General features: G+C 49.7%; 9 protein-coding genes across 9 annotated transcripts; 2 read left to right on the forward strand and 7 right to left on the reverse strand.

Annotated features, from left to right (window-relative positions):
• Positions 1 to 1,328: 1,328 nt before the first annotated feature.
• Positions 1,329 to 3,443, forward strand: M438DRAFT_64434 (uncharacterized protein). Its single transcript, XM_029910220.1, has 3 exons — positions 1,329 to 1,530; positions 1,625 to 2,479; positions 2,538 to 3,443. The coding sequence occupies exons 1-3, from the start codon at positions 1,449 to 1,451 to the stop codon at positions 3,281 to 3,283; spliced, it is 1,683 nt and encodes a 560-aa protein (XP_029758052.1). The 5' UTR covers positions 1,329 to 1,448; the 3' UTR covers positions 3,284 to 3,443.
• On the reverse strand, positions 3,444 to 5,313 carry M438DRAFT_64435 (uncharacterized protein). Its single transcript, XM_029910221.1, has one exon. It carries the CDS (start codon positions 4,968 to 4,970, stop codon positions 3,603 to 3,605), a length of 1,368 nt encoding a protein of 455 aa, XP_029758053.1. The 5' UTR covers positions 4,971 to 5,313; the 3' UTR covers positions 3,444 to 3,602.
• On the reverse strand, positions 5,314 to 7,445 carry M438DRAFT_382708 (general substrate transporter; the record flags this gene model as incomplete). The annotated part of the gene is made up of 4 exons (XM_029908921.1): positions 5,314 to 6,223; positions 6,282 to 7,219; positions 7,275 to 7,315; positions 7,366 to 7,445. The coding sequence occupies 4 exons, from the start codon at positions 7,443 to 7,445 to the stop codon at positions 5,657 to 5,659; spliced, it is 1,626 nt and encodes a 541-aa protein (XP_029758054.1). The 3' UTR covers positions 5,314 to 5,656.
• Positions 7,446 to 8,180: 735 nt separating this feature from the next.
• M438DRAFT_278572 (alpha/beta-hydrolase) lies at positions 8,181 to 9,142 on the reverse strand (the record flags this gene model as incomplete). Its single annotated transcript, XM_029901016.1, has 2 exons — positions 8,181 to 9,005; positions 9,062 to 9,142. The coding sequence occupies 2 exons, from the start codon at positions 9,140 to 9,142 to the stop codon at positions 8,181 to 8,183; spliced, it is 906 nt and encodes a 301-aa protein (XP_029758055.1).
• A 1,337-nt stretch (positions 9,143 to 10,479) lies between these two features.
• M438DRAFT_323351 (hydroxymethylglutaryl-CoA reductase) lies at positions 10,480 to 11,592 on the reverse strand (the record flags this gene model as incomplete). The annotated part of the gene is made up of 1 exon (XM_029903004.1): positions 10,480 to 11,592. One exon carries the CDS (start codon positions 11,590 to 11,592, stop codon positions 10,480 to 10,482), a length of 1,113 nt encoding a protein of 370 aa, XP_029758056.1.
• Positions 11,593 to 12,544: 952 nt separating this feature from the next.
• On the forward strand, positions 12,545 to 13,057 carry M438DRAFT_357398 (uncharacterized protein; the record flags this gene model as incomplete). The annotated part of the gene is made up of 1 exon (XM_029907169.1): positions 12,545 to 13,057. One exon carries the CDS (start codon positions 12,545 to 12,547, stop codon positions 13,055 to 13,057), a length of 513 nt encoding a protein of 170 aa, XP_029758057.1.
• Positions 13,058 to 13,425: 368 nt separating this feature from the next.
• M438DRAFT_278825 (uncharacterized protein) lies at positions 13,426 to 15,875 on the reverse strand (the record flags this gene model as incomplete). The annotated part of the gene is made up of 4 exons (XM_029901034.1): positions 13,426 to 14,015; positions 14,071 to 14,126; positions 14,435 to 15,678; positions 15,732 to 15,875. The coding sequence occupies 4 exons, from the start codon at positions 15,873 to 15,875 to the stop codon at positions 13,426 to 13,428; spliced, it is 2,034 nt and encodes a 677-aa protein (XP_029758058.1).
• A 723-nt stretch (positions 15,876 to 16,598) lies between these two features.
• M438DRAFT_278801 (uncharacterized protein) lies at positions 16,599 to 20,183 on the reverse strand (the record flags this gene model as incomplete). Its single annotated transcript, XM_029901030.1, has 5 exons — positions 16,599 to 16,670; positions 16,731 to 17,056; positions 17,106 to 17,352; positions 17,402 to 18,109; positions 18,168 to 20,183. 5 exons carry the CDS (start codon positions 20,181 to 20,183, stop codon positions 16,599 to 16,601), a joined length of 3,369 nt encoding a protein of 1,122 aa, XP_029758059.1.
• A 627-nt stretch (positions 20,184 to 20,810) lies between these two features.
• M438DRAFT_323358 (general substrate transporter) lies at positions 20,811 to 22,598 on the reverse strand (the record flags this gene model as incomplete). Its single annotated transcript, XM_029903005.1, has 4 exons — positions 20,811 to 21,552; positions 21,605 to 22,122; positions 22,176 to 22,440; positions 22,493 to 22,598. 4 exons carry the CDS (start codon positions 22,596 to 22,598, stop codon positions 20,861 to 20,863), a joined length of 1,581 nt encoding a protein of 526 aa, XP_029758060.1. The 3' UTR covers positions 20,811 to 20,860.
• Positions 22,599 to 22,716: the final 118 nt, after the last annotated feature.

The following is a 22,716-nucleotide window of genomic DNA, read 5'->3' on the forward strand; positions in this document are numbered from 1 at the left end:
TGACTGACTGATTGCGAAGATAACAAAGACGGCGGCAGGACTTGTAGAATTTCGCCAAGGCAAATTCATGCGGCGCCGACAAGGCAAAATAAATCGCCCAAGACTAAATACGGCGACAAGAAGCAGCAATTCTGCTCAATACTGCGCCCTGATACAACAGACTTGATCAAGGACAAATCCCATTGAACAAGTCACCAACAAAACAACAACAACCATCAACATCAACCAAAATCCATCTCAACTCATCCAATTCTTGCCACAACAGAACAGTCATTTCTTTTCCATCTCTTGCGCGCGCTCTCAAACTTGTGTGAGGAGGAGTGCATTTTCTTGATGGAAGAAAGGAAGATTTGACAGAAAAGTGGAAAATTTGGTACTTGCCATGAAAAAGATGGTAGAGAGTGCAAATTGGCACTGCTACCATTACAAAAGACAAATCAACAACAACAACAACAAGCACGACATGAGTAAGCACGACGACTAAGACAGCACGCCTATAGTCAAAGACCGGAGCCGGATCCAAAGAAGAGCCAGAGAAGAAGAGCCAGATCCAAGTCCAAGTCCGGAGAGCCTGAAAGAGTGAGCAGCTGCGATGATGAGTGTCAGCGTCAGTCTGGTGTCACACAAGCAGGCAGTAAGTGCTGCGACCTGTTGTCTGGTGCTATCTGAAATGAACAAAAGACAACGCCAATGATACTCAACCACCATCATTAAACAACACCATGCCATCACCAATCCTCTACCGCCTTCAACTTCAACTTCGTTCGGTTCGGAGGGCTCGGGAATCTAAAACTGGAGTGAAGAAGAACAGTGGAGTGCACTAGTAAGTATCGTGTCAAAAAGGTAATTGTCGCACCACAATACTTGAATACTCAGCCTCTTCCGCTCTTCCGCCTTGGTCAATGACCGCTGTTGTTGTTGTCGTCGCAAGAAAAGGAACTGGAGAAAGGAACAGATTAGAGCATGAATTGAAGCAGAGAACAAGCGAGTAAAGTATTGGTGCGCTCGATGAAACCGCCAGAATATGCGTTAACTAATCTGAGCGATGTTGGTAATTCTGAGGAAGCGATTCATATAGGTTGCCTTTGGGCCCTCAGACATCACGATCACTCAGACTGTAGCAGTTATTCGGACTCGTTCACCGAGCGCGAGAAAGGTGAGGATGGGATAAGAACTTAACTCTGGAAGACGACGATGAGCTCTGGAAGAAGATGAAGTGTGGTTAGTTGTAGAGAACGTCGATGACGTTGGCCAAGAACTGGAGAAAAGGATTAGCGAGAGGCCAACAACAACGACACGGGCTTACAGTAGGCTCTCGTTCTCGTATCCCGCGCATTCTATTGAATGAGAAAGGCCTACAGTGTAGGAGAGTATACTGAAGTAGGCAAAACATATTTCTGCTTTACCTACTCAAAGCCTATAGAGTCAACATCCTTACCTGAGGGGCCATGCCTTCGGTGCGACACATACCAGGTAACAGGCGACGCTCTCGTACGGGGTGCCTGACTTGTCGCAAGCGGCGGAGGAAATGTAAGAACGCCCTCCTTCCATGCGAAGCGCGATCTCGGTAGACCGCGTTAACTCCGTTGCCTTTGTCGTCAGCATTTACTGAGAGCGAAACTAGGCGATGAGCGGAAGCCAAGTTGTCGGAACTGCTCTACGAGGAGCGTGACATGCACATATGGCGACTGGACGTTTGTATCCGATGGGCCGGAAACATATCGTGCAGATGATGACGCAACGCGACTAGAAGTTGACAGTAACTTCCATGCTGTCGCAGCGCCGCCATTAGTCGCAACATCGCAGTTGATGAATGACATGGTCAATTACCAGGAGGCTGGCGGTGTTAATTCATCAGTCAGCCATATTGAGAAGCCCTCGACCCCTCAATTCATCGCCTCCACTACCGCGACGGTGACTGCCGCTACACAGAATCCCACTGACATCGATCCGAATACAGCCTGGACATCAGAAAATCTCGCGGGTGACATGACCTATGCAGGGATCATACCCCTAGGGGCAATCGACGACCGCTCGTGGCAGCAGCGATCAATGAATAGACGATCTTCTCTGCTACGTTTCAGATATCAAGTGGTACCTTGGATTGAGTCCAACAACTGCAAGTCAATGTTCGGTCCGGCGATAACATCTCTAGCTCGCGACAGCAAGATCATCTCCGATTGCATTTCCACTTGCACACGATTGAGGGACGACAATCTTGACCTGGAACATATCATGTCTGATGGTTTGACAGTGCCCTCGAAACTTCTGGAACGACTAGCTCACGAGGATACATTTACCGCAAGTGTCGGATATTCGCTGCTCGCGATCAGTAGCGTCTTCGATACACCGCCCTCCGAATGGGCCACCATCGCCTCTACTCGTGAGGCGCGTTTGGTCATGTCAGCTCTATTGAGTGGCGAGTTTGAACTCACAATGGAGCCTTTGAAGTCGCTCCTTCGCTTGCAGTTGAAAGTGGGTAAGTAATGACAAAGTCGAGAAAACATGTAGATCATACTGAAGCATGTGGCGAGTAGATCTTGCAGCATCCATTGCAACGAACAAGGCTCCTTCGGCTGATCTTGTGATTCCTCTGGTCGAAGTTTTGATCAGCGACGTCGATGATCCTCCCTCATCTTACGACAGCTGTCTTTGTTGCCTTGCACTCTGTCTGCGTCTGGTTCACTTCGAACTAATCCCTATGCTATCTGGTTTCCACGAATCGTTTCTACAGCCTGTCGGTCGACACGCCTCCAAATGGGATCGGTGGTTTGAACTCTGGAGTAGATGTATGGCATGGTTCCAGGACCGACCTCCCAAGATGAGACCTGTGCTCGAAGGCTCAGATGAAGATGCTAGTGACAAGCAACCCTTCCCCATTGATGTGTTCACAAGCGCCACTGCTCTGCAAGCAAGCCTCGTCATGCACATCTCAGCAGCTATTCTGCTATCACAAAAACCTCGTCTTGCAAACGCAACATCGACCTTTCTGCGCCTAGGATCACGAAGTTGGCATATTCAAAAGGTTGCACGCATGCTGCTTGGTAATCATTTCAATGAGCAGTGGGACCCGATAGTCATTGCTGCACTGCTTTCTGTCGCCAAAGAAATGTCGCACCCATCCCAGCAGGAAGCACTTCTATCTTGCTTCAATGAGATCTCGAGTAAAACACGGATCCCCATGGAAAAGGATATCGCCGAACTTCGCACACGCTGGCAATCGATCCAACAGGATGACCCGCCAAATCTGTCGCCTGCATTCGGGGAAGAGCTTCAGTCCTGATAGGCTGATTCATCTTCAAACCAATAAGCTGACTTGCGACTCGTGAGAATTTAGTACCTCCCCGTGTGCTGAACTTTGTCACGCGCATGCTGTAGAAATGCAGAATCTTTTTGCGATTAGTGCAGCCTGCCACTGAAAAACGCTGACTTTCAGACTCTCAGCGGAGGTCTGCACTGGTTTTAAAAACATTGTGCATCCCTTTAGCCCATATAACCTTAGTTACGATCGCGAGAGATGGCTAAGAGTGACACAATCTAGCACGCGGGGGGGGTACGCAACTCCAATGCGACGAGTACAGCTGTCTGGGCCACACCACGTACTACTTCGCGAAGGTTATAGATTTATGTCCCCAGTCAATGACGCCCTCGTATCCCCACTCGACCTCGAGGTCTCTTAGGCGCCATAAAGCTGCCCATCCAGTCTCGCGCTCGATGTTCTCTAGCAATTGAGCTATCTTTTGTCGCTCACCACGATGTGTGAGCAGCCTACCTGCAGTGTAAAGAGGCTGTATCGAGTTCACCATACTCCCTGGGTGTGGGTTCGCACACGAGATGCCGCAGACTTGCCTCGCATGCCACAGCGACAAAGTCTGACGATCGAGACCGCTCCCGGATGGCTGCATCTCTAGCATCAGAATGCAGGCAGCATGGTATACCTGGTTGCTTGAGATTGCCGCCCAGTGTGGAAAGATGATAGATGGGAAATAGAGCTCGACGTCTTCCTCGACAAGAGTCATAGGTCTCATGGTCGTAGGACGCTCATCGAGCCAGAAATGCAAATCTTTCCAAAGTTGTTGCCATTGTTGCGAGAAGGGTCTCTTGTCGCTGAATTCGGTACGACCAAGCTCCAGGTAACTTGTTCTGCGAAACTTCAGGTCGCATACTCTTGCGCACAAATATATCGCCCAATTGGCATGCGCGTCATGGGACTCTCGGCTCTTTTCGTGGAAGAACGACCTTATTATTTTTTCGCCATCTTCTGAGGATACTAGGGACCGATCCAGTTCCGGTACCCATTTCTCGATTGCCAAAACCATAGTCTCCGCACCATCAGATGTGAAGCTTCCACAAAGTTCCATCCTGGCATAACACCAAAAGACGGCTTGTAGCAAACCGCCTGAGAAGCCATTAACACCAAATACTTCGAAGAGTGAAGCACAGCCTTCGACATGGCGTCTCCAATTTCCTGTTTCGCTAGACATCAATTCAAATACAGCAAGAATGCAAGCCGTCACCAATGTGACCGAGTCTTTTGCCCGGAGTGCAGGTGCCAACAATCGTATACTTTCTTGATACAATTCGAGGCTGTCGTAGCATCCTCGCACCATACCTCGCCTTTCCATCTGTCGCGACGAAAAGGCAAGGATAGCATAGAGCAAAGCAGGAGACCGTTGAGCGACAAGTGGAACTTCAATCTGGAAGTGTTGCTCCTCGTCAAACTTGTCCAGCTGCGGCGCACACTCGGTTATCCAGTTCTGAAGATATCGTACGAGGCGCGCTTGAGGTATCTTGACCGTTGCGGACGAGAAGTTCAAGCTTGGTGATGTTTCCGAACCGCCGACTTGGACGAGACGGAGTTGGGTGGGTGAGAGACCGGACAAGCCATCGAAGAGCACAGATCTGAGTTCCTCGTGGAGATTGTGAAACCGTGGATCCATCGACGGATCCTCTGACGCACGTGTCGCCATAACGCCTATTGAGAAGCACGCGATCAGGTGTCATGTACGGGGCGCGAAAAAATATATTCATGTCAGCGGTGTCAGCTCTGTGGGTCCCAAAGCTATACCCAAAAGGGGGGGCGTAGCCACGCTGGCGGCTGGAGCCGAGATCTGGCAAGCGAAGTCCCGTGTGCTGCACGAATTTGCGCTCTCCGGCCCTGTGTGCTAAAGTTTGTCACTGGTAAAATACACGATGATTTTCGAAAGTAGAGCTGGGTTCAACGAGAGAGCTTCAGATAGTCGCTCTCTGTGGACGACGTCCTCTTACTTAGAATTACTATGCACTTTCATGGCTAGAACGATGCGTATCGCCGCGGCTTAAGAGTCAAAGTTACATACTTTAGCACATCGGGAGGGTAAAAGCCAGAGTAGGAATGCGTTCCGACGTTGTGGCGAACTCATCGCATGACAATGTTGCTTCGAAGAACCAGCCATGAACATATCATGGTAGCATCTGCGACGCGAATGCATGATTTAGTCTACTTCTTAGGCATCACCACAGTGTGGCTAGTGGCTACTTCTTCTGATCATTTCTCGTAGAGTCAAGTCAAGTAGATCGCAGAACTATGAAGAACTGAGATTCGCTGATATAATGGTGAAAGTCTTGATTCTTCATCTGTCGCTGTTCTCATTCATTACCGCCAGTAATAGCTCATCTAGACCATATGAATCTCCTCTACATGACCCTTTTTACCCTTCTCTATTGAGACCCTGGTTGTAAGCATGCTGACCTCCTGCTTGGCTTCTCTAAGCAGTGCAGCATCTTTCTCGCCCGCCTGACTGTTGAAAACACGGTCCATCTCTTCCAGAGTAGCATTTTTGGTCTCAGGAAGGAAGAACCACACCCACACTATGGCGGCGGCAAGGAAGACGCTGAAAAATATGTACGTACCCCAACGCCATGCCTTCAACATAGGAGGAACGAAAAATGCAATAGCAAAGTTGTTGAGCCAATTTGACGATGCGCCGATCGAAGCACCCTTCGCTCTGATAGAAAGAGGGAAAATCTCCGAAACGAGAGTCCAAGATACAGGTCCCCACGTAGCTCCGAAAGCAGCGATGTAGACCCAAATGAGTGCGACGGCGGTCCAGCCCGCAGCAACGTGGCCTGGCCAATCATGACTGAACTTGGCGACGATGACACCAACGATCACCATGGAAACACCCATGACGGCAGAGCCTACCAGTAACATGGGTTTACGGCCGACTCGGTCGATGATTAGCTGTTTCCCTGGTTAGCATTCAAGTTTCGAACACTCGAGGTGTAAGAGCTGGACGTACCATGGCAGGAATAGTGCTGATAAGGAACACGACACCAGTGACGCCAGTGGCCAACAAAGCATTTGTACCGCCTGTGAGACCGAGACTGATGAAAACATTTGAGGCGTAGTAGATGATCGCATCGATGCCAGACCACTGTTGCCAGAACATGACAAGCCATGCGGTACAAATGCGCTTGAAGTTGTCTTTTGATCGGAAGCACATACGATATTGTGCAAACTGCTGTTTGAGACGGCTCTGTCGCTGCTCAGCGAGGTCAGGAAAGTCGCGAGCGAATGCCTTCTGCTCGAACAGTGCTTCTGCTTTGATCTCGAGGTATTCGGCCTCAAGCTCCTCGTGATCGATTGGTAGTTTGCGGAGCCATGCAAGCGTGCTCCTGGCTTCCTCGTCACGGCCCATCTTGACCAGCCATCTGGGTGAAAATGGCATGAACCAGATACCGAAAGCAAGGGCTACAGCAGGAATACCTTGAATGATCGAAGGGAGGCGCCATGCGAGATTCGACTGACCATCGCCGGTGCCACCGATATAGTTGCTGCCGTAACCCACCCAGAAAGAAAGCATGATGCCAAGAATGGTTGCAAGTTGATAGAAGGAGACGAGTAGGCCTCTCATGTGAGGAGCGGAAAGTTCGGCATTGTAAAGCGGTCCGACACCACTGAACAGTCCAACGCCGATACCAGTGAAAAATCTTCCGGCGTACAAAGGTGCTGGCGTACCTGATTGAGCACCAACATAGAGGAAACTGCCCAAGACAACCCAGCAGCAGGCCACAAACATGGTGTACTTTCTCGAGATGAGCTCGCTCAGGATGCCAGCCGTAAGAGATCCAAGAAGACCACCAAGTTGAAGAATAGAAGTGAGCCAGCCAGTTGCTCCAGCGGATTTAACAACGGACGGGAAGTTCTCAGTAAATCGTGTCATGACCAAGGACTGGCCTGGTTCGAGTGTCAACTCTCGAACGACTTCAATGTTCACAAGGAGCTCGCCTACCTAAGACACCTTGCTGGTAACCATATTCGAAACCACCGAGTCTGTTCAAGTATAAGTGAATAGCTCCTGAAGTTGAAAAGTGCGATCTTACGATGCGAACAGAGCGATGAACAGAACCTTGGGATTACCCTGAATGGATTGCCAGACTGTCGCGTTCGAGTGTGCACCCATGATGTCGGTAAGCAAGAGAGCTATGTGCAATCGAAGACTGCTTCAGGGCGACCAGATGATCCTTATATAACTCTCTCCGAGAGAAATACTGCGCGAAAGCGTTGCTATAATACATGAACTAGCCCCGCAAGCCCCGGACACGCAATCGGTAGCCCCAGAGTAGGATTTTGCGGAGTCACGTAGTATTGTCGTAGCACCGTAGGCTATGACCCCCAAATCAGGATTAGCTTACTCCACCCCCGCTCCGACTCGAAATCGTGGAGGGCGGCCACTTCCGATCAGCAAGGAGGAGAATATCGTTCAGGTAATTGAGATACTAGCATCACTTTGACAGCCCTAATTATCCTTTCCTATGTCGTTTTTCCTGTTATCTAATCATTCCAGGGTTGAAGATAAAAGTACCTGATCCCGGATCTTCGGTCGTGGGCGTCGAGCGAAGGCGCTACCTTGACGGGAAGCTTATAGGGAAGTCTAGATTCCTCCACGGAAACCCCAGTCAGAGGACATGATTGCTGGGCATAGTGGATGAATGAGTAAACAGTGTGATACCAGAGAATCATCACTGTAAATCCAGACTTGGTTATAGACCTCAGGTCTGGCTCCTGGTTTTGACAAACCTTGAACCATTGCGCACAGTATCCACATGACCGGATCATGATGTATTTAGAGGCGGTAGTATTAACAGGCTCAGATTTTCGGCGTCCGCATCCCTAGTTAATCGCCATTATATTCTTTCTATAGCAGAAAGTCTAGCGCCAGTTGATTGAATCTCACCGAGTCTTCCCAGTAACACCAATGGCCTCCCCATTCAATGACAACACCTCTAGCTCGAGGGATTTCTGCTTTGGAATTGGCAAAAGAGACTGCTGCCATTGGTCCAGCAGCCGGAAAGCATCCACTCCTGTTTGTGGCGACGACAAGCACATTGGTTTTGCTCTCCGCCTTTCCAAAGGTTTCCACAATACTCTGTCGCCAATCAAGCGCAGTGTGATCTGCCATCAAGTTGCCATACCATTCAGGGTTTCCCTTTCTTGCGATAGCCAAGAAGAACTCCTCGTCGGCAGTTCTGGTCTCGTCGCTGATAGATTCGCCCTCGACAGGATGATTTCTGTAACCCAAACACCCAGCGATAGTACCCTTGTACACACTGTCGGGATCATACTTGAGTGTCGCCTTGAGGTTTGCGACAGCAGCTGCAGAATTCATGCCGCGGTTTCCTTCGGCACTACCCCAACTCCCGTCACTCGCGTAATTTTGCATCGGTGCTTGGTCAATCCAGATCATATGAGAGAAGACGCCAGTGCCGAAGAGTTCTGCATACGACCACAGAATTGAGCAGCCGAGACTTCCAGCGATGCATTTCACGGTGTCGGGTTGAGAAACCTTCAGATGGCCGAGAAGGTTGTGCAAGTCCATTGCCAGACGGAAGACGTGGAATCCATGCGGCGGCTTCTCAGAGGCACCATGGCCCCTCAAATCAGGTGCTACCACACGGAATCTCTTTGACAGAGCGGGAATGTTTTGTTGAAAGACCTCAGATGAGCCGGTGAAACCGTGTAACTACGTGTCGAAGGATGAGACTCGAGAATGAGAGCGGTGGATATTGTGTCACGTACAAGAATCAATACAGGTAGCGACTTGGAACCAACGTCTTGATAGGCAATGTTGCAGCCATCATTTGTCTTGAAGAACTCCATGATTGTATAAAGTTACAGCAAGAAGTCACTGTACGCAGCACTGAACAGAGGTTTCGCAAAGCCGCGCCATCCGCGGACGCCGACGCCAAGTCTGGAACACCAGATGGAAAGGCACCTTGATGGACAGCTTGCTCACAGAGTGCGGGGAAATTCGACCGTCTTCATGTCTTTCAGATTGAGATAGAAGCAGAGCCGTTGTCATTCAAGAACATACTATGTGACTACAACGTTCATGAAGCACCATTTTCAACCATCTCATTTGGACCCCGATGTATGATCCAATCGCCGTCGAAAGACAGCGAGCACAGCAGCGGCTACAATGGCAAGAGCCAAAGCAACGTTCGTGAATGCGCCCTCAGCGAGATAGCTCGATTAGACTCAGCGATCAGCGCATGCTGCAAATCAAAGCAGAGACTGGCGAAGGGTTTGCATGACTCCACCTCTTTCTTTTACCTGATGACGCGAATTCCGGGATGGCAGAGTAGACTGAGTACGGAGAGGTCGGGTTCGGGGTGGACGACCAAAGCAAAGAAGCACGAAAAGACGCGGAGAGGTATCGGCTCTTCTTTGCGGACCGCTCGAGGTGGTTGAGTGAGTCGCTTGTGCGCTGAACAGCAGTAGGACGATGAGTGTGACGGTCAGAAAGAGGTAGGCTGCGACAGATGGTATTGGCCGGCGCACGAAGCGACACGAGGATGGTTCAAGGCCGAGCTGTTGACTCGGGCATGACGGCCGTTCAAGAGAGTCGTGGACTCATCGCTGACACAAGCGCCTCAAGCGTTATTCCCATGCTCTTTCTCATCAATCGTTCGTGTTCAGCTGAAGGTCGCTTGCGCAGGCTGCGTGGCGGCGCTGCGATTGACGGTGGGCGCTTTGGTCTTGGGTCAAGGCGAGCAGCGGATAGACAGCGACAGGCGAAGGTCATGGGGCATCCGGAAGCGACGGTGATATCGGCGATCATGGCGATAGCGAGCGCAAGAGTGTACGGGATTTACGCGACATGGTGATGGCGGGCATGTAGAAGGATGGGCGACGAGAGCTCAATCAACCGGGTGTTGACATTTGCGACAAGTCACCGAACAAGAAAGTCGCAGTCAGAAGAAGCGCGCCCGTGCACAAATCTGCGACCTCGGCGAACTCCGTCCCACCTCTAGTTCACCATCTCTGCTGCGCGCCAGAGCTGGTACTCAATCCCATCACAAGTGCCTTTTCACGGCCATGGACCTGGATGACTTGCTCAATTTGGGTTCTTGAACTCGGTGATAGAAAGTCGTGCCTGCTAGAAATTTTGTAACATCTCCTTTTGTCCGAAAGTTCGTCAAGGTCTTACAAGACACTCATATCTTGCTGGACCTTGCCAAACGTTCATGACTCCTTGCAAAGCTATCATCCGCCATAGCACTGACCGTGCTGACATCAAGTGCCAGCGCGAACGCAGCCATGGTCTCCGCAAGAGCCCATTTCCTTCCATCTCCAGCACACTTTACCATTTCCAGCGCCTCTTTCTGCGTGCTGTACATTGTGCCACCCCCAACTGAACCTATCAACAGCGATGGAATGAACAGACTTAAAGTCAATTCTTCCCGTTCATTGTCGTATTCGGATGTCAGTTGAGCCCATCCCGATTCTAATACGCTAGCTGCATCTTGTCCACACGCGATGAACATGGCTGCAAGGATGTTGGCGACGTTGACATTGCTTCCCATCATACCAGCACGTATGGCACCTTGTTGACCAATCATGACCGCGCCATGGATTCTGGCCGCAGAGTTTCCAAGCACAACCTTGCAGACTGCGTCCGAAAGCACGCCCCAGGCAAAAACTTGGACACCGCGAGGTTCATAAACATGAATGTTTGCAAACTTCTTGTCGCTAGCCATTTGCCCTTCGAGTTGAAAGTCGATGATCTTGAGCTCGGTTCCACGCGCGGCCAGCAGCTTCTGACATGCCTTGTGCGTAGCAATAGTCGACATGTTCTGACCTGAAGCGTCGCCACAAGTGTAAACAAATCTGGCGTGAACGTCTTTGCCGAGAAGGTGCGGTACCACCTTCTCCAGTTTGGCGAACCTGCTTGTATCCTCGGCCCAACATCTCAGCTCTTCCTCCAACCCAGGAATCTGTCGGTAAAAGGAAACTGCGTCGACGGGACTTGCAAAGCGGAACACCGGAGCTCGAGACATGCCCTCAGAAAGAACGACAGCGTGGATGCCTCCATTTGATTCGAACGCTTTGCATCCACGAGAACAGCTTGCGACGAGAGTGGGCTCGACGGTCGCCAGTGGTGCGTACACTTTGTTCTTCTGATGTTCACCGTGTATGGTCAAAGGCCCTGCGAGACCAAGTGGTATTCTTGCAAATCCAATGAGATTTTCCACGCGGATCTTTGAGGCATCGCCCTGCGTCCCTCCTGAAGCAATGTTTGGGTAGTCTTTGGTGGGTAAGATAGCCATAGCCTTGGAGTGAACGAGTGGTTGTTGAGAATCAGAAGGACCTGCAGTACTTGTGACGTTGGAAGTTGTTGATACCATATCGATGACACAGGTTGTGAACAATCGTTATGAGTGTAAAATAGATTAGAAGACATCTGATTGTTTCGGTAGGAATGTCTTGAAGATATTGTTTTCAGTATCGGAATCAAGCAAACTCTCATGAAGGCTGAGTCCATCACTATTTCCTCTATGAAGCTCCATCTCGCGATTGGTTAACTCTTCATGCATTAGCTTTTGGCTTTTCGCACGGCGAGACCGATATCTGGGAGCTGAATTATCTTCAGCTGCTCGCTTCCAGACCTCGAAGGCTGTGTTTGGAATCGTGCTGCCGTCACTGCAGTTCAAAAAGCGCATGCATATGGGCCACTGCATGGATAAGAGCTGCAGCGAATAAGAATGGGCTGCCAAGATCTGGGCCGTCTCTACGAGAGCTGCACTTCGTGGATGAGCATGTCTTCCGCTTTGGAAATGTACCAGGGTATATTTGTAAATGCTGTGGGCGCAATGAAAACGATCAAGCACTTATGCAATGAGATTCGTTCTGTTCTTGTCTTACTCCATCTGCTCAGCAGGGCCCTTTCCTTCCTTGGTACTTGAGTCATTTGATGCAAATCAAAAGACAAGATGTTGTACAAGTGGTTCATGTCCACTAAAGAGGGACTGTGTCATCCGTTTTCAAGAGCGACCTTTCTCCAAGAGCACTTAATATTGAACAGTAAGTCGTCAGAAATGCAAAGTGAAGAATCTTGGGAATTGGAAGTGAAGTAATTCTCATGGAAAGCGCGGTTGATAATAACTTTTCTGCTGTGGGATTCCTTCCTCCTTCTTTTGTCGCACCTTCTGCCCATTCTTCGTATGTTATTTGTGCTTATTCCTGCCCATTCTTGTATACATCTAATGCGGGATATAGAGAATGAACCTTGACGAACCTTGGGGCCGTGAGCCCGTCAACCCTGGCACCGCCTGGACCCTTTGGCACCTGAGAAGAGCCGCGGATGCTGCTGGCAACTCGAACAATGCAGTCCGCCGCAACTCCCCGGAGCCTCCCAAAACTTGGGAAGAAGAAGAAGAAGAAGACGACGAAGACGACCTGGCCTCGGACGATGATCCCGCCAACAACGCCTCTCCCACTCCCGCAGTGGTCGACAGAAACATCGACCCTGCACCTCCCAACGTCGACAATCCCGACGAAGAAGATGAGGATCCTGCTCCGGCAGATGCAAGTTCGGCCACAAGTGCCACCATTCGCGCTCCCCCGCGCACTGCTACGACTCGCAATCGTGAGCAGATGCTCGACGGTGATGAAGATGAAGACGATGACGACCGCCCCCTTCGCCGTCACAAAGGCGAAAGCAGTCCTGCCGCCGAGGGTGAAGATGAGACCGAAATGAGTGGGAGTGAAGAGGGAGATGAGGATGCAAGTTAACAAAAAAATAAGAAACAAATCGAGCTCTCAGCGGACCCTCTCCAAATTACCAATAACTTTGTGCATTTTGATGAATAGTAGCATCGACTACACTGTGCAAAGAAAGCCAACACTGGCTCGCGTATGCAGCTACTCCAAGCGTCCGACTCTCTTCAAAATCGACATGTCAAAAGGCACAATGTTATTAATATCCAGGAGGCTGTCCAGTGAGATAGCAAAAAATCAAGCTCTCAGTGGACCCTCTGCGAATTTCAAATACCTTTGTGCATTTTGATGGGTAGTAGCAGCATCGATCACGTCGGACAGGGAGAGTCAAGAATCAAGATTGGCATGCGCTATTTATAATGATTATGTCTGATCCTTTGATCTCACTCAACATACGGAGGCAGCTCTTCCAACTCCTGAAATTCGGACATGGACAAATCATACCCCAGATGCCTCTTCAACAACTCATGCGTGACGAATCTCTCTGGGGTATTGCCTTGCGCGTCCACAAATGAGACGTGATGATTCACATCACTGATGCGCTGCAATTCATTTGCATGTCGGTGATGATGCGGACATCCGTCGACTCCGATAAGGAAGATCGTGACATGCGCCCACGACAAACCCAGCAATTCAAGTTCAAACTCGTCCATATCCGTTGCTTCGCCGTCAAGGAGGAGAAGCAGCCGAAGCATGGGAGTTTCCGGACCTGCTTGCCATCCGTAAATCGGGTGATAAATAGCAGACTCGGAATGCTTTTCAAAGTGTCGTTGTTTGACTCTCTGCCAGCCGGTCATGACACGAGTGCCTCCACCGATCTTGACCTTGTCCCATGTCGCATCAAGGTTCGTGTGATTGACAGTGCCGGCGAATTTGGCATGGCTTGAGAAGGTGACGAGGTCGTAGCCGCGAAATTCGTGATCGTGGTTCGCCATCGCGTCAATAAAGCGACGGATGACAGCTTTGGCGACATCTGTTGATGACAGTCAGTATCCGCTGGTCACAATTGAAAGGGAGAGGGAATTTACCTTTGTTCTTGGGCTGCGTGGAATGAGAGTAGCCTGTGATAAGGTATTGATCGTAACTGCATTGAAGGTCAGCCTTGTTTTCCATTCAAACAATTGATCACACGGATTCGAGGACGACAGAAAGCATATACAAATCAAGCTCTCGCCTGCCGAGCCACTTCACTCAATCCACTGTCGAAAGGCAGGATATCTTTGACTTTGATCTCAACGTCCAAGGAGATCTTCTTCATGATCTCCTTGGACAAAGAGCTGCTCGTCAAGAGTATCTTGCCTTCTGGTAGATGGTGCGATAGGTAGTCTTTGAGCAGAGATCTTGGCTCGGTCTCAATTTTTTCCCGCGCGTCAGTCAAGATTGTAGACTTACTTCGGTCGGAGAGGATCAAAGTCCATGGAGCCAGAGACATCAAGCAAAATCATGGTATCATCAGTAGGGACTTCGGGTCTATCGCTGGACCTGAACGGTGGCGGCATGACCTGCTTCGAGTAACCTTCGGAGGTGTGCTGCAAGTGGCAGGTATCGTTGGCGGAATAGTAGTCTGGTGGTGGCTCAACAGCTTTGGCCATGCGATCGCGAGCCATGTTCATCTCTGAGATAAAGTCGGGCTTCATACGTACACCGGCTGGACCTTCGCGATGGTTCAAAACCCAGTACAAGCGCTCTTCCGCGGTGTCTTCGTATCCTCGCCAGGAAGGTGTGATTCCTCGCCATCCACCAGCAGCCTCAATGCTGAACGTGAGGATGTTCGATGGTTGATCTGCCCAAGCCACAGGTATTGGCTCGAAATAACCTGCCCGCAGTAGATGGAGATACTGCAAAGGTTGACAAGCGCGGAGGTGAGCGATCTTTGTTTCCATGCCAACTTTGTTCTGATAGGCTGCCACGATCTGTCGGGTGTCGTGATCTGGCCAACGAGCTGCTTCCTCTTGGAGTATGTTGTTCCGAGTTTCGAGACCTTTGTTATACTCTTTTTCGGTCTTTGCAACAGCTCTCTCCTCCGAAGACTTGATTCCTACAGCTTTCCTGAACGCAGAAAATCTCGACACCTTGGTAGATTCGGGCAAATCATTGTTTCGCGATGTCGGTGGTAGTTTTCCTTTTTCCGGAGGACAACCCTTGATGTCGTCGTTGCCATTGTGCAATTTATCCTTTTCCGAGGTTACAAACAACTGCGACATCGCCATCTCAGGTACTCTGTCTTCCCAGATACTGTTCCTTGGCTCTAATGCATCGACTTTCCTCTGAGCCTCATGGTTCAGCGAGTTGTTCAGCTGAATAGTCTGATGAATGAACTTGACATGGTAGCTTGGCTGAGGATGCGACCTCGACCATGATGAGCCGCCAAAGCCGTATGGTGACGTGATGCGAAGCAGGTAAGGATTGTTGCTGAACAAAGGGGTCCTTGGGATGAAGTCGTTGTATACCTTCTCGCCAGGGTACATGACTGCAGCAGACCATTGTTCCAGGACATTGCGACGACTCCTTTTCATGCGCTGGTACTGATGGATGGGGCAGCTGCATGGATTTTCGGTTTCGTGTTCGGGCTCAATCTCGGGATTGTAGATGCGATACCGAAGTTGGAGATTTTGAAGAGCATTTTGCATCATTTGCTGCACGCAAATGTTAATCGGCGGAAGCATCGAGCAGAATATTGCTTTCATACCTCGTCCTTGGCTCTCAATGTAGCTGCTTCGTCGACAGCATTTACATGTCGCCGACTAGTTGTCGCATTGTTCCCGGGCGCTTGCTTGCCACCCGATTGTTTGTGTGTCGCTTTCGCATGCGTGAATGATGGGTCTTGTTTCATGTCGCTCTGCACAACAGATTTCGAATATGTCGGTGATTGATAGGAAGGAGGCGCGACTGATTGGCTTTGGCTGAGAACGGCAGTGTTATCCTGTTCATCCAGGTCTTTCGCAAAATGCCAGTCATCATGTTCCGCCTTGGTTTGCGCATCAATTTCGCATTCACAACGAGGGCAGTAATGTTTGTTCATGAGTCTGGGTTTTTCGTCACTCATGATAGGATTTGGGTCCTGATTTCGTGATCAACAATGCTTATCTTCAATCGCAATGCTTGTTTGGTCTTTGCAACGATGGAGATGCTTGGCTGTTATGTAGATGAATTGCGGCGGGACCGACGCGTCCACCATGGTCAGATGACGTACCGTTGCGCCTTCCAATCTTGTCCCTCACCTCTGCGCCATTTACTTACACTCTCGTACAAGCGCCGTGTTTTCCGGTCCAAAGACGCCTTTCAACGGAGGCATCTTCCAAAAACACTGCTTCTTGGCCGGCGCGATTCATTGTCGAGAAAGGCGTCGCTGCCTCGATATTCTGCTTCGCACTCAGAAATCACTCGAATCTGAAGCTCTTTCTGGGCTGTCGCGTCGAGTTGAAAAGCATCGTGCCTTTTGCCAATCGTTCCCACATGGTCACTCGTACTGTGAGATTGGATGTTTGTGGTTTCTGTCCATACTTTGGACGTAGAGGGGTTCGCATTATAATTAATCACGTCGCATACTTTCAGCTCACAGCGACTTGTGTTTATCAACGAGCGCCAGCATGCGAGGAATAAGCTCGGGCATTCGGAAAGGTTTCGTCTGAATTGTGTCAGCAGTGTTCTTGGTCCAACATCATATCCATAACAGTGTATCACTTACCACGACTTCATCCATTCCTGCTTCAATACACGAAGCGATTTGATCAGTGCGAGCGTTTGCCGTGATGCCACAAATAGGCACATGCCCAATAATCTCCTGCAACTTCTCAAGCTCGCGGACGCGACGAGCACAGGTTAAACCATCCATAATTGGCATCTCCACGTCCAGGAGGACAACTGAAAGCGGAACTTCCCCATTGCAGAATGTGGTTGTTGATAAGAAGTCAAGTGCTTCAAGACCGTGATTGGCGACATGGACTTTGGCGCATCCTAGTCGTGAGAGTTGTTGAGACATGACCCGCTGGTTTATTGTATTATCCTCGACCACTGTGAATGGTATTAGTATACTATCCTTGTGCAATAGTTTCATACTTACCAAGAACATGCAAGTCCTGTGTTTCTGTTTTGCTCATCGAAGCACCCACCGGCGGATCTTGTGCTGTCAATGACTTGCCAATCTCTGGAGAGCTTGGCGCAGTTTCGAGTGGTCGTTCAGTACATGTCGCTTTGATGTAGAAGCCGAATATACTGCCTTTCCCCGCCTCGCTTGATACTCCTACTTGGCCTCCATGCAGCTCGACCAATTCTCTACTGATGAACAAGCCCAGACCACTGCCGCCATACTATTCAACTGTTAGCGCACATCACGAAAGAGTCAAGCGTTATACACACTCGTTTGTGAGTCTTCGGGGAAGCTTGACTGAATCGCTGAAACAGATTTTTCGTCTCGGCTTCAGTAAGACCGCATCCCGTATCTTGCACACTGAAGGATAAGAAGACATCATCCTCGGTCACGGGACCTATCGACAAAGATCGCCCTTTCTCGCGAGGCTCTATGAGCGTGACATGACAACTGTCGGCGGTAGGTCTGATTCGTGACGCGCCAAGATTGATCTGAATCTTGCGGACATCAGAACTCCTCGTAAACTTGATAGCGTTGGTCATGAAATTGATGATGACCTGTGAAACTCTGCCACGATCAAGTAAGAAGTGATCAATGCCGAGATCCGTAAAGCTTGCTTGCACATTCAGAGAACCTTCAATATCTGCCTGGGCAAGCTCCGGTTTATTCATTCTCAAGACGTCCGTGATGATATCCAGTGGTTGGGCTGCTTCCGGAGCAAGCACTATAAGCTTGGAATCTAACTTGGAGAAGGTGAGAACTTCGTCTATAATATTCTTCTGATGTTTGGCGCAGAGTGTGATTGTTTGTGCTGTGTCGAGAAGCACATTCCGCGCATCTTCTGTCAAGTTGCTGATATTCCCTTCTATTGTTGAGGTTTTGTGTTTCTCGTCTGCTATTAAAGGAGGTAATGTCGATGGTATACTGTCGGCGAGTTGTAAAATACTGGACAAAGGGTTGCGCATCTCGTGTGAGATCTGTCAAAACGTCAGACTTTCGTCTTTTCAGTAAAAGCAACGAAACAATGATTCTTACCATGTCTATGAAATTCTCCGAAGCTCTTTTGTTCTCAATCGCTTCTGTCAGTCGCTCTTCCGCCACAAACTCCATCAACTTTCTGGCAGAGATGTCCGTGAGCCATGAGAAAATGAAAACCAGCATGCCGTTCTCATCGTATCGCTGTTGTACAAATACTTCAAGCCAACGATGCGAAATCCCGGTTTTGATGCGAACTTCAAAGCTTGTCGTTTTCCCGCCCCTGACGGCAGACCACCACAAATCTTCGATAGAATCAGCGTCATTCTCAAAGACTGAGCTCCGCCATGAGAAACCAGCTCTCGCGGCGTCGTAAAAACTCGTCCTATCTGTACCCAGGAGGTCGAGGTACATGTCATTGACGTATACAGGATAACCATCTCCGCGATCCATACACATGCCGATAGGTGCGTGATGAACCATCTCGGTAAAATTCTTCTCACTCTTCTCTGCTTTGGAGGTTGCAGCCGCCAGTTGATGAGATAATGCAGTGGTAAGTTCGTTTGCTCGTCGCTGTTCGGCGGGTAGCGATAGCAGAGCAATCGACTTGAACAACAAATCACGAAGCGATTCGAAGAATTGAATGCTGCCAGCATCAACTGCTCTCAAAGGGTTTGATCCTATCACGACAATTGCGTAAACACCCTTACCATAGAGATCATCGATTGGCAAGACGTAAGAAGTGTGGACAACGCCTTGATCTGTAATGTTCACTGCCAATTCTTCTGGCAAAGTTGAGTTCGATCGTTCCAGAACCAAGACTTTGTTGGCAGACCCTTCCACGACCTCCTTGATCGAAGGAGAAATGACGCTGCTGTGTCCCTCATCACCAAAAGAGAACTGGGCCCGCAAGGATGGTGTTTCGGAGCCTGACAGTTTGATCGAGCCGTATGAGTATACTGTCGCGTATGATACGTCCTTGCAATCTTTCAAATTGCGCATGAACGACTCCCATACATGCCGTGTCTCTGTCGCCCGAGCGACATCTTCGATAAGTTGTTTACAAACCTGCTGGCGATCCTCTTGCAGTACAGCTGTCGTGCATTCTGTAAACTCATTGAAGACGCCAAGGAAACGACCGTCCGCCGAAGGAATGGGTAGGAAAACAAAGTCAAAGAAGCCACTTTCCGGAAAGCCGTTGCGGAAGACGACAAGTTCAGTCCTCTTGTTGTGTGTGGGTCTGCGCCGCTCGATACCGGAGACAAGCATTTTCGTAAGGTGAGACCACATCGAAGTCCCCCAAACCTCTTGCAAGGAATTACCGAGCGGTTTCGGGTGCATTTCTCCAACAACAAATCTTGCCGCCTCATTGTAAAACATGTGAAGGTCGTTGCCCCAGTATATCACGCGTGGTTCTTCAGAAGATAAGATGGTCATAAAGATCTGTCGAAGCGTAGGGTGCCAAGTGTGCATAGGACCTGCTGCTGTCTTGCTCCAGTCGTGTTTTGCAAGGAACTGTATCCACGGATCGCTGGTGAGTTGCGGGAACCTGAGCCAGTCTACCGTCAGATCTTCAAGAATAACAGCACCTCGGCCTTCCTGTGAAATGTCCCTTGTACTGGCTGTTGCGACACTCTCCCAGTCATCCGGGTTGTCCCTGTCCGACTCTTGCTCGCCATCCTCGTCTGACCATAGTTGTTCGCTGTGATCCGACTCTTTTTGCTTTTTCCGGACGGTCGGTCGGTCTTCGGATGGATCTTCCTGGCGAGGAAAGACGGCTATCCAAGGTCCTCTCAATCGCTTGCACGACCAGAGTCGCGACGCAAAAGCGCCTAGTTTCGCAATGTGTCGTGCGTGGCGCCCTGCATGGTCGCCGATGATCTTGTACAATGTGTTGACCCAGATGGAGAATCGCGAGTCGTGGGAATATCCGGTAAGCAGCGCATTGAGCGCGTTGTTGCGAAAGACGACCTTCGGTTGCGATGAGTACTCGAGAATGAACGTGGGGCGGTCGTCGTCGGAGATAAAGTCGAGGAAAACGTCCAGTTCTGGCGGTAGAGATGTCACTAATGACATTGCAATGCTGCGCCCGAGGCAGAAGACGACTGGGGGCGCGAAATGGGAAAGGAGACGCTGCGAGCAAAATCGGATGCAAATGCTAATAATGCCAATGTCCAAGTTGCTGCACGACGGACAACATTCCCGTTGGCTCGCGGCCGGGTCCAGACTTCACAACCGGCTTGATGGCGCTTTTGGTGACATCACCTGGAGACTCTTTGCAGCTTTGCAGGGTCCAGTTCCGAAAGTTTCGAGCAAAGTGTTGCCATCTGGAGAATCTCGTTGTCAACGAGGCTCCTTTCTATCCATTTTCCTATCACGGACAAATCTTGACCTGTTCGCCTCCTTCAATTGTACAGAGATACTTAACATCCTTGCTACATCCAGATGACACAGTAACGTATCGTTATATGCCATATGGCTGGTCAGGCCGAGAAGTTTTGGGCCAGCTCTTGTATTTCATTGTAGCAGTCGCGTTCAGATCCTCGATTGTGATCATGATCAGCCACGGGTCAGGGTCATCCTCTCAGGATCAGATAAGATGCGGAGATTCTGACCAAACTATCACAGGTACCAGTCGTAGTAATGCATAATCTTTGCGAAACAGAAAGAACAACCCACTAGGAGAGGTTTAGAAAGACAATAGGGTAAATAAGGTATATTTTTTTTCAAGAGAGAGTAAGGTACAAGCACACCTAGGCGTCTTCCTTGTGCTCCGTATCTTCCACCTTCTCTTTCTCACCTTCACCGCTTCCAGTCGAGCTAGATCTATTCTCCACAGCATGTGCTTCATCAGTATTGCCCTTGCGCACTCTCTTCTCAACCCAAACAGGATTCTCCTTATTCTTGTGGGCGATCTGGAAAATGGTATCCATCGCTTCGAGTTTGTAGCCATTGGTCTCGACAAAAGTATAGTAAACCACAGGGATGAAGGCGAAATTGAAGCACATGAAGACGAAGTAGGTCTTCCAAGCAATGGTGTTGATCATGATTGGCGACAACTGCACGACGGCATAGTTGAATAACCAATTCGCTGATGTAGAAAGTCCGTTTGCTTCGGCTCTGATGCGGATGGGTGTAACTTCTGCGGGGTATAGCCAGGTGACGCCGAGCCAGCCGATCGCAAAGAAGGTGTTGAAGAGGAAGATCATGACAGTGGCTGCGTAAGCGCCGGACTGGTTGCCTACGGACAAGCCGATACCAGCGACCATCATGGCGAGACCCATGCCTGCTGCATTCCACATCATGAGGCGACGGCGGCCAAGACGATCGACGACGAAGAGGGCGACAAGGGCGGAGAGGAAGTATTCGGTACCGAGGACGCCGGTAAGGAGACGCGCGAAGGTAGGATCAAAGCCGAGGGAATTTTCAAAGACGACAGTTGCATCTGTGATTGTCAACAATGTTTTCTGTGAGTCCTTGGGGATTTCCAAACTTACAGTAAGTGACCAAATTGATTCCGCCAATCTGTTGGAAAGCCTGGGCTGCGAAAGCGATGGAAGCGCGCCAAAGATGCATGTCAGGTCCGTTCGAGCAGAACTCCTTGACCGTCAGTTTGCGGCCTGCAGTAATCTCATTGATCTTCTTGATATCCTCAATATCCTTTTGCAATTCTTGATCATCAACGTCGCATTGCTTGAGACGAGCCATGATCTGAGCAGCCTCCTTTTCCTTGCCATGTTTGAGTAGCCATCGAGGAGATTCGGGGAATGCGAGAATGCCGATAATAAGGATGATGCCGAAGAAAGCTTGGAAGGCAACTGGAAATCGCCATTGGAAAGAGCTCTTGTTGTAAAACCAAAATCCGTAATTGATCCAGTACGAGATCATGACTCCGCCGGTGATGAGGGCGCCTTCGAAAAGCACTAAAAAGCCACGAATCTTCGGAGGTGCCATTTCCGATTGCCAAACCGGGATACTGGAAGTATTCATGCCGTTTCCAGCGCCCGTAACTATCCTGTGTAGTGTTAGGTGATTTTCCAAGCATTGACTAAAGGCAGAAGGACATACCTTCCGATGATGAGTTGTGCCAGGGTGGTAGAAGATGTTTGAATAGCTGTTCCGACAAGCATAATTGCAGCGCCGACCAAAACTGCTCGTCGACGTCCGAGTTTATCTCCGTATCCAATGATGATGAATGATCCAATAAGGCAACCAATCTCGTAAATGGCAACCACAAGCGCTTGAATGGATCCTAACTTGTAGTCCTCTGCCATTTTCGGAAAAGTTCCAAGAAAGATGGGTTCAGTGATAATACCAGACATGACTCCCTGATCTATGGGATTGATTAGACAAGAGTGTGACCGCAATAGGATGTAACAACACACCATATCCAAACAACAAGAAACCAGCCGATGCCGTCGCGCAGACACCGATTTCCAGCGCTTTACCGGTCATCCGGTCCCCGAGGAACCCTGTATGTGACAAAGCCATGGTTGCAAGAACGATATAGATGTTTTGAAAAGGAGATAGCAGTCGCGCAGACGCGGAGGAAGGGATTAGTTATAGAGATCATATTCAAACAGCGTATCAGCATGGCATTGGCTGAAGT

This window comes from Aureobasidium pullulans (assembly GCF_000721785.1).
Source record: "Aureobasidium pullulans EXF-150 unplaced genomic scaffold scaffold_16, whole genome shotgun sequence".
Taxonomy (NCBI): Eukaryota; Fungi; Ascomycota; class Dothideomycetes; order Dothideales; family Saccotheciaceae; genus Aureobasidium; species Aureobasidium pullulans.